General features: G+C 42.5%; 1 protein-coding gene across 1 annotated transcript; it reads right to left on the reverse strand.

Annotated features, from left to right (window-relative positions):
* Positions 1-2,876: 2,876 nt before the first annotated feature.
* Positions 2,877-8,567, reverse strand: TSPAN9 (tetraspanin 9). The gene is made up of 6 exons (XM_010286298.1): positions 8,374-8,567; positions 6,657-6,731; positions 5,063-5,164; positions 4,320-4,451; positions 4,116-4,199; positions 2,877-3,327 (listed from the first exon to the last, which is right to left on the reverse strand). The coding sequence occupies exons 1-6, from the start codon at positions 8,434-8,436 to the stop codon at positions 3,256-3,258; spliced, it is 528 nt and encodes a 175-aa protein (XP_010284600.1). The 5' UTR covers positions 8,437-8,567; the 3' UTR covers positions 2,877-3,255.
* Positions 8,568-10,479: the final 1,912 nt, after the last annotated feature.

Genomic DNA, 10,479 nt, shown 5'->3' on the forward strand with positions numbered 1-10,479 from the left:
CAAAGCACAGTGAAACAGCAGGTATGCTACAGCCTGAAGGAACACTCAGAGAAACAGCACTTTCACAGACTTGAACTGTGCTTTCATGAATTAGAGATACAGAGAGGTATGCATTTATACAAATCATTATTTGTGTATATTAAAGATACTTTTACTCAGTTTTTATTTAAAAACATGCTAAAAACTTATAGTTAAATAATTAGAGTGATGTTTGGGGAAACACACAGACAGCCACCAGCATAAGCAAAGAAAGTGCATACATACATGAGCCAAAGCTCCCTTTGACCAGTTTACAGGACAGTTAGTGCCTTCTCTAACTAACCGACTGAAGGAGCTTCACACTTTCCAGGGCTGGTATTTTGTTGCCTGGAAAATGGTATTACTTTTCTGCTCCTCTCAGGATGTCTGCCATCACCTCCCACATCGGAGAGTCAGCAAGAGACACAATTCAGACCTGATTTTGACTCCCTTCCTGTATGTGGCTTCATAGAGATTGAATACATGAAGCTCGTGTAAGTACCTCACTTAATACTGTGCTTAAAATGCCAAAAGTAGTCATTAAAAAAAGATCTCAGGATCTATGCTGCTAGATCGTGAAATGGAATGAAGCATTCTAGAAAAATAAGTTTGGGTGGAAGGCAAAGTAGCTGAGTTTGCAACTACACATTTCATCTCTGAGCTACTCATAAACATTTTTTATTTCCTTATTACTTTCACTAATATATTTTATGATTTTTTGTACAAAAACTGACTGCAAATTAAAATTTAAGATGCAGCAGGTACCACTGTGCGACCCAAAAGGACAGAAATGACGCTCCTGCTCAGCCCTGCACCCTGGACTTTTTGAACACCAGAGAAAGCTAGAGAAAGCTAAGCACCTCTGTCCAAAGGGAGAATGCAGTGGAGTCATCAAATGAAAATTGTCCTGTCTTTTCTTCTGAAAATGGGAACGCATCTTAGCAACTTTGGATACAGTCTTACCTGTAGCAGCAAGAACACTGGGCATCAGAGCCCCTTCTTCAACATGGAACATCCATCTCCAGTGGGGCTCAGATGCTCATGGTCCCAATTTTTGTTAGAAATGGAAGTAAAACTGGATTCAGTTTCTGTGCTTTCCCTCTGCTTCTACCCTGACTCTTTCAAAGGCAATCCAAGTGAAATACCTGAACCCATATGGCATTGTCTGCTTCAGTGGGAAACAAGAGCCCTGTGAAACTTTGGGCATTGTGCTCTTATGGGCAAGGGCCATGCTCTGAGAATAGCAACCTTCTTCTTCACTGTGACACCCAAATTCATCTCTATCTCCCACACATTTACACTCCTTCCTGTCACACTGGTTTAACAGCAACTCAAAAAAGTGACACAGGCCACACAAAACACTATTGGTGCCCAAAGTATAGATGCATGCAGGACCTACCAGGAAGATAAACAGAAGCCTAAAAACTCCCAGATATGAAGTGACTCAACAGCTATTTCAACCCACAAGGAAAAGATAGGCTGAATGATACAATGAAAATGGTATCTTTTAACAGTTTAAAGTATAAATATCCAGACTGGATATTAAGAGAAACTTGTTTACCAGAGGAGTAGTTTGACATGGCATGGCTCTGAAAGGCACAAAATCTCCATCCTCAACAGTTTCTGAAACTCAGCCCAATAATGTCACAGTAAACCCCATCTCAGATGTACAGTACGCCTTTGAGAGTGACATTGGATGAGGTAACCTCTGAAGATCACTTCTAACTACTGCTAATATAATCAGCAGTGTTTCTTTCAGAGCTGAGTTGAGCCCTGACTGGACTTAAATCAGAACATTCTCCAATGTCTGAGCCTTTCCTTCTTCCTTCACAAAACAGCAAAAACCTGGAACAAAGACTAAATGGGGGCTGCTTGCAATTAAACAGATTCAAACTGGAGAAATAGATGTTCAAATTTTCTAACAGGAATGTTGGTAAAAATACACACTCTGAACTACCCCATTGGATGGACTTGGCAACCTGTCAGCAAGAACCAATTCTGTACTGAAGGTGTGACAACACATGCTGTCTCTGAGTGCTGTTTTGGAAATTGTCCCTTTCCTGCCACATCTGATTCCCTTTAATCAAAACCCCTTTTCCAGCTCAGGGAGACAGCTGTCATCTGCCTGAGGAAACCCCTTCCATGAAGGGCATGGCATGACAATGTTGCCATCAAATTGCCATCCCTTACCCTCATATCCAGCAGCATGCCATCCCTTGGGCAAATGTTTTGAAACAGACAACGCAATCTGTGAAGTCTACTGCCAACTGGCCAGTAGGTCAGACTGCAATCTCTCTCCTTTGTGTGCCAGTAACTTGCTTAGTACTTTCAGCTTTCAAAGTAGCATGACATCAAAGGAGCCCAGACACTACTCTGGGTGAGTAAAGACATTGGAGCTTTTGCCTCACAGGAGTAGGAAGCTCACCATCTAGTCCAATGGGAAGGCATTGCACTCCATCTGAGGAAAGAGCCTCTGATTTGAAAGGAACCACATTTGTTACAGTAAGAGCATCAAGGTAGATAAAGGTAGACGATGCCTCCACATGGACTTGAGAAAAGTTGTGTGTTTATTTGCCCGCACCAACTGTCAACTTTGAAAAACATGTCCTCTGGAGATCGCACAGTGGTTCCCAAATTAATGTACAATAAATGTGTAAAACCAAAACCAGTAAGAAGGTAAGAAGTTATAAGTCAGGCAACTAAATTCTAAGCTATATCCATCATAATAATTATCATCATCATTATCATAATAAAAAAGTATACACCGTAAGGTACAAGAAGCTGCAAAGCAAAGCAGCTCCTATTCTTAGGACTCTCAGTTAGAGTGGCTTTTCTGAGTCTTCCAGTAAATTGGACATGAGGGTTGAAAACTTAATGGAAGACTGAAGAATTCTCCCTTGAATTCGAATGCACATAATTTTTGCACATATAGCATGGATTAGTAGAGCAAAACATTTTCTTAAGAAACATTCTTAGAGCAGATCTATGACTTTGTGTAGAAAATTCATTTGTTTGGGGGGTTTCTCCCCTCTTTGGCAAATAAATGGCAAATGTGAAACAGACAAAAAATGAGTCAAATAACAAGCTGTGATAGTAACTGGACAAGTAACAACAAAGTAGATCGGTCAATGGGATGGATTCCTTCAGCAGGGCTAGGCTTGATACTCTTTGCAGTCATTCTTTCTGTTCATTTTTATGATGAGACAGAAGGGTTGATGCGATAATGTTTCAGAGGCTTTAGGCATCGTATTTTTTGCCAGTCCTGTGAATTTGCTGGAAGAGTGTCATGGAGAAGGCCATGCCAAGAATCTGAAGGAAAACAAACAATAAGGGGTTCAGTACAGGGAGGCTGCCAAAACTGCACTGTTGACCCATGTTCATGGTCCAGCTGTAGTTTTAAAAGTCATTCTACACTAGCCGTATTTCTCAGCTTCAACACTGATCAGTAAACTTAGATGTATGTTGTTCAGGCACCCAGTGATGTCCACAGATGTATCTGTCAGAGCACAGGTGGAGGCAGAAAGCTCTCAGGGCTCTTCGTGCAATAATTTTTCAGAATCAATACATACAAGTCACTCTTCCTTTTTACCCAGCAACTTGTGCTTGTTTAGCCAGATAACTGTGACTGAAAACATCAGATTCAGGTATTCTCCCCCAAAAGTACAGCAGTGATACAGGAACCTCAAAACCTTAACAATTATCATGATAATTCTGCATTTCTTTTTAAAACATATTAACCTACTCAGTTCAGTGGCCATGATTTGACTCATTTTGGCAATTTCTAGAACTTGCTTCCAAAATGTTTTTTTCAGTTCCCTAAGAGACAGCGTAACAAATGGCTAAACGTGGGAACACCAAAGTGGTGCTCTGAAGTCAAAACACAGGTAAGCAAAACCCCACTGTAGCATGTCTTCGTTGCACGGCTGCTGACCTGCTTCCTTTCTGAGTTGATGGCCTTAAGTGAACTCACAGAACAAATCTGACATTTTTTAGATCATAATCAAACTCAAAGTGGTTGAGCACCACTTCTCACACAGCAGAATCAAGAATGCTGACAAATCAAAACCATGTTGAGACAAACATCATACCAGTGTTACCTGCATTATGAGGATGCACATCCCAATCGAACCAAGGACATGCTTATTCTCATCAAACCAGGTCATAACTCTCTCATAACATCCCTGAAATGATGAAAGGTGAAAACTGAAATCCCAGTGTCACATTTTCTTTCACGTACATTCCCTCTATTTTGTTCCTTCTCACCCCTCCCTAAGCCTTGACCTGGGCAAAGCAAGCCTTACCGTTTTCCATACTAATTCGGTGGAGTTCCGTCCACAGTCTTGGGAGTTTTCTGTACAACATCTGTCTGGGACAGTGTTTTCTCCCAACACTGGGTACCAATCCGTAAAGTCATTCACACCACAGCATTTCATCTATGGCAAAAGTAAAGGATTAATAAATTAACTTAACTAGCACAATTTGTGAATCATGCACCACAACAAACTTCTACTTCCTCTAAACCACTGTATATTTTCAAAAGGGCTGCCACAACACTTTTGTTTTTTTTAAGTGCTTTGTGCTCAATGATAACTAAAAGCCAATACTTAACAACATAAAAAAAAAAACCCCAAAGAAAATAAATGGTCCCATGTCCAAGGTATGTTAGTCTTCTTGTCATGGAGACATGAGCCCAAATACCAGCGTATAAGGTAATCTGCCCACAACTGCTCAGTGGCAAAAGCTTAGCTGCCAGAACTGCAGTTCTACCTATGCAAATTTTGCTGCTTCTCCTCTGTTTCAGATCATCTCTGTGCCTGTGATAAGCACAGAGAATCTCAGAGACAGGTAAGCATCTTTCACCTTACAGAGTACACTTTGATCCTGGGTTTCACAGTACTCCCTGGATGTTCAAGACTGCAAAATCAGAAACCAAAGCCTGCATTAGCCATCTTTTAGACTTGGCATGGATGCCACAGTTAACAGACTGCAGCAGCCTTTATAGCCAAATTGTGGTTTTTTTTTTTCTATTGAGAAAATGTGTTACCTCTGCCTGAATGATATTCCATGCATTTTTCAGTCCAACATTATTTTCTGAATTGTATAGCTTCATACCTTCCTTCAAATCCTTCTTTGCACTCTCACTGACCTGCACCATGTGAAAAATACAGAAAATCAGTGCACTGCTGTTTAGAGGAAAGGACCAAATTGTACAGACTTGCATATAGAATATATCTCTCTTACCTTCTCTCACCACAAACAACATGGGTAGAAAAGATCCATCACAGCTTCAAGACTCTCACAAGTCAGTGGGACCTTTCAGCACCTGCCAAGGCCTAGTCTCTCCCTCGTATTGCAAAATACTGGATTAATTCTCATGAGACAGGAGACCAAACAGCTTCCCCTCTACTAAGAGTCCATCATACAGGCATCATCTGATCCAAACTAACTGAAGAGTGATCAGCAGAAATCTGCTGAGCTTACTTTAACTTTGCCATAGACAGCTGTTGGCAATACCCCACAGCAGCCTCTCCTGCCTGTAACCTACAGCCTACTTTAATTTGCTAGTATCATAAAACCAGAGTCCCAGCCTCCCAACGTTAACATAGTTATCCCTTGCACAGGTTCAGGCAGACTATAATAAATGGTGAATACAAAATCAATTGAAAAAGGGCATTATTATTGTTCTCCTTGTGGGGACAGGCTTGGAATGTTTAACACAAGATGTGAGGTGTCCCATTTCGTGTATAAATTTCAGTCTGAGCCTGGAGTCCTGGATGCAGGTAGGAATGTACCTTGGCTCTGACATCAGTGAGCTGGCAGCAGAGAAAGGATTAACCTATGGGTCCTGGCATAAAGGTCAACTATATTATGTGTTTCATCCCTCTTTGACATCCCATTCAAAATCTCCCTGAAAGTGGCAGGCACCATAATGACAACCTGGGAAGAGATATAAATCTGGCAGGAGCTCAGTTTTAAAATCAGTCTGGACATGCTCATACTGTAAGGCTCTGTCTAGAAGAGTTCTCTGGTTCCCCAGTGATTTTTCCAGTCTTACCTATTTGACAGGCCAGCCAGTTGTGCCTAGCGCTCTCAGTCTCTACTAGATAGCAGATTCCTACAGATGGGCTTTATGAGAAGCTGCCTCTTGATCCACTCCACACCCTTGTCATACTCTCTGCAACTGCCCTATCAAGTGGGACAGCTGGTGGCATCTGGAATATCCCAAGCCTCTCTCTTCCAGTCCTGTTCAAGGGTTGGACCTAAGAAACTAACCAAGTTTTAAGTAGACCTCCCACAACCCCGATCCACGAGATGATCAGCTTCTTGCAGAGATATCAAACAGCTATGTTGAAGGATATCTTAGGTTTTAGGATAAGACTAAAAAGGAGGCCCTGGACCATAGTTTTATATCAGGGAGGAAACTGTAAAGCTCAGCAGGTTCTTCTCTCCTGTTTGCCCTCCTCATCACTTCCTCCTCCCCCTGCAGCAGCAGCTTACAGAGAACTGCCAAGATCTCAAGGTTAAACCTTCACCAAAGTGAAGAGCAAGGAGAAACCACATACCTCCATCAAATAAAAGCAAACTGAACGTTGTTTACATGCTAGTACAGCTGAATAATCTATGGCATATTTGCTTACCTTGTCCATATAAACAAAGAACAAAATGAGTAATATCAGCTCTGCCAGAAGAATTATCAGCAAAACGATGAAAAACTAGAACAAAGAAAAAACAGACAGTATACACACACTTGCCAACTACAGAGCAAACCTGGGGTTGCTAAAAACTCTGAAGACTATAGCCTTGTCCTCTAAACTTTTCCTGTGCTGCCAAAACCATTGATTTCACACTATTCAGGTGTATTGATACTATATTGCTCACTAAAGCTCCTCTAGGAAGCTCACTGTCTAGTATTCTCTAAATTTTAGGTTTTGCCCTACTACCAGTTTGCAAGTTGCAGCAGTGCTTTTCTCTTTCTTTTTTTGACTGCTGTCACAGCACGCAGCCCTGGTAGTCTCCTTCCTTCATACAGACTACAGAACAGATGCTAAACCCATTACCACAAAGATCAATACGATGTGCCTCAGGAGTGATTCCTTAGCAGATGGGCTTTAACCACATCTGCCTGCCTGTTGGAACAGTCATTAGATTACTCAGCACTTCTATTCCCAACCCTCTGTACCTGAAAACTCTCTCTGCACAGGCATCCCAAGTGTGAATTACAGTAGCTTCTCACTACTTTTCATGACACTAGTCACCTTTATGTACTAGTGGACTGCTATATAGGCATGGCATCCCCCACACAGACACTGGGGGATATGTAGTGCAGCAAGCTCTCCTGTTGGAAACTTATGATATTCATTATAATATAAAAAGACTTTTGCAGAACCTTGTAAGAATATAAACACCCTTAAAAAAACCCAAAAAATTCAGCTGCTGTTACAGTTTGTATGGATGAATGACATAGACCTCATTACTATTCTCTGGCTGCTTTCCTAAGCTAACATACAAAACTGAGCAGCAGATAGCAACAAACAGGGGCACATTCGTCCTCCAGTTTAATTGTGAGTGGTTTAAGGAATGCTGCCCAGCTGTTTTCCAACACCATGTAAGGGAGACTTTTACAGAAGGAAAACTCACGTGCTCCTTAATGTCACAGCACCTGTGATTCAAAAGTTGTGACTGAACTGGAAGCTGTCTGCTTTGAAAGCCCTCCTCTCACCTTCTGCCACAATAGCTCTCTCCTTGGGCTGTGGAGAAGCATGGTGAAGCCTCCTGGGTTTATGCAAGAGGAGTGACCCACACTGTTTTTTGTGGGTTCCAAACCTCTGTGCTTCAGTGCTGGACAAAGACCGCCAAGGATCAGATTGATTGTTTTTTTTTTTTTATTGGTAAGGCCTGGCAGAGACCTTGACTTCTTAACTTTGGGTCAGATGGTTTCTACCAACCTCTGACAAAGGCCTTAGATAAGGGCAAAGTAGAAAATAGCCATGAGAGGCCTTGAGTGGCATCCAAAAGCAGCTGTGCTTAAGATTCTTCAGTCAATCCCTCTAAACGTCATTTCTAGAAGGGCTATCGAGGTTGACCCTACAGTTCATGTTTAACCATTCAGAGGTAACTCATAGTAATTTGCTTTGCTATCTATCTAATACATTAGGGCACACGGTAATAAAGATACATTTAATAATACACCAATGACTGTGAGCAAAGCTGTGTGATGTCATACTGCAAGCATACAGAAGATTGAAAGCCAAGGGCAATGTTACAGGGATCCACAAGACTATTTTGCACTAGTCATTTAAATAAAGTTAATAACAAAGCAACAGTCACTGGTGAAAAGAAGTATTGATTTCTTACACTCAACAGGAGGCACTTGTTTTCCTTGATAGCACCTAGGCAGCCCAGAAAGCCGGTCACCATGATGACTGTGCCAATGGCAATGACTAGGTTGGCAGCTGAAAGCGACGGAAAGCTAGGAGAAAATGTGGCGAAGTTTCCTTGTGACACTGACAGCCAGATGCCCACACCCAGCAGCCCACAGCCACATAACTGCAAAGAGACAAACAAAAGAAAGGTTTCACTATTAAAATAAATGGCATTGGCTCCTTCCCCCAACTCTGAAAGGGAAGAATTTCTTAAGCATATTCTAACTGTTCTACAGTAATGCTCTCACTGGCTTCGTGCTGAAACAAAGTGAAACTAAATGTTCTACCTAGACTTGGTCATGTCACCTACACTTGCAAATCTATTCAAAAGCCACTGGATGTCAGAATTCTCTTTTTAAAGACTCAGCACATGAGACCAGGGCTACATGTTGATCTCCCAACAGCACAAGCCAATACAATTTTTCCGTAGAAAGATAAACAACATTATTTGAAAGAATACTCCATTGCACTTATTTCTGCAGTCATCTACAATGTCTCAGAGTATCCAGCCCTATACTTCCTCATACTAGGGCAGGTAAGGAAGTCCTGGAGATAATTACAATCAATAGTATCATTTCAATAAGTATTTGTCATTAAATGCCCAGTCCTAGTAGCCAGGCTGGGTTTTAAGATAAGTTCTCATAGCTTTACTGTTGTTTGCCAGAGTGCAATGTCACAAAAATCAGACTTCTAGGTTTATTATTTATTTTCTGTTTACTTGCATCACGGAGATGTGGTGGGCGAACATTGGAATGGAAGGATACAGGCAGGGGAGATGAGGAGGGGATGTCAACCTCTATGTCAATGACATGCTGGAGTGCATGGAGCTCCTGGGGATGGATAAGGAGCTGACAGAGAGCTTATGGGTCAGGATTAAAGGGAGAGCAGGGAAAGGTGACATCATAGTGGGAGTCTACTACAGGCCACCTGGCCAGGAAGAGCAAGTGGATGAGGCCCTCTACAGACAGATAGGAGAAGCCTCACATTCACACGCCCTGGTCCTCACGGGGGAATTCAACTACCCCAATATCTGTTGGAGGGGCAACACAGCAGGGCATAAGCAATCCAGAAGGTCCCTGGAATGCATTGGGGATAACTCCCTTCTCCAAGGGATGAAGTAGCCAAAGAGGAGCGGTGCTATGCTGGACCTGGTTCTCAGCAACAAGGAGGGGCTGGTGGGGAATGTGAAGCTCAAGGGCAGCCTTGGATGCAGGAACCATGAAATGGTGGAGTTCAAGATTCTTAGGGCAGTGAGGAGGGCGCACAGCAAGTTCACTACCCTGGACTTCAGGAAAGGTAAAGCCCTGATAGAATTAAATCTGTCCAGGGATGTCAAGGGCAACAACAAAAGCTTCTATTGGTGGGTCGGTGATAAAAGGAAGACTAGGGAAACTACAGGCCAGTCAGTCTCACCTCTGTGCCCAGAAAGATCATGGAGCAGTTCCTCCTGGAAACTATGCTAACGCAGATGGAAGATAGAGGTGATTGGCGACGGCCTACATGGCTTCTCTAAGGGCAAATCATGCCTGACAAATTTGGTGGCCTTCTATGACTGAGTTACAGTATTGGTATATACGGGAAGAGCAAATGACATCATCTACCTGGACTTGTGCATAGCATTTGACACTGTCCTGCATGATAACCTTGTCTCTAAATTGGAGAGACACAGATTTGACAGACAGACCACTCAGTGGATAAGGAATTGGCTGGAAGGTTGCACTCAAAGAATTGCGGTTAATGGCTCAATGTCCAAGTGGAGACCAGAGACAAGTGGTGTTCCTCAGGGGTCAGTATTGGGACTGGAGCTGTTTAACATCTTTACTGGTGACATAGACACTGGGATTGAGTGCACTCTCATCAAATTTGCCAACAAAACCAAGCTGTGTGGTACAGTTGATGCGCTGGAGGAGAGGAATGCCATCATAGAATAGTTCGGGTTGGAAGGGACCTTTAAAGGTCATGCAGTCCAACTACCCTGCCATGAGAGGGACATCTTCAACTAGACCTGCTGCTCAGAGCCCCGTCCAACCTGACCTTG

The sequence above is a fragment of the Phaethon lepturus genome, unplaced genomic scaffold (assembly GCF_000687285.1).
Source record: "Phaethon lepturus isolate BGI_N335 unplaced genomic scaffold, ASM68728v1 Scaffold7724, whole genome shotgun sequence".
NCBI lineage: Eukaryota > Metazoa > Chordata > Aves > Phaethontiformes > Phaethontidae > Phaethon > Phaethon lepturus.

Coding starts and splice junctions, on each gene's coding strand:
- TSPAN9 (XM_010286298.1), bottom strand. CDS start 8,436: ATGGTGACCGGCTTTCTGGGCTGCCTAGGTGCTATCAAGGAAAACAAG. Junction 5,165..6,656: donor TCTTTGTTTATATGGACAAG/GTAAGCAAATAT, acceptor CACATGGTGCAG/GTCAGTGAGAGTGCAAAGAA. Junction 3,328..4,115: donor TGTGCATCCTCATAATGCAG/GTAACACTGGTA, acceptor GTTTTCCTTCAG/ATTCTTGGCATGGCCTTCTC.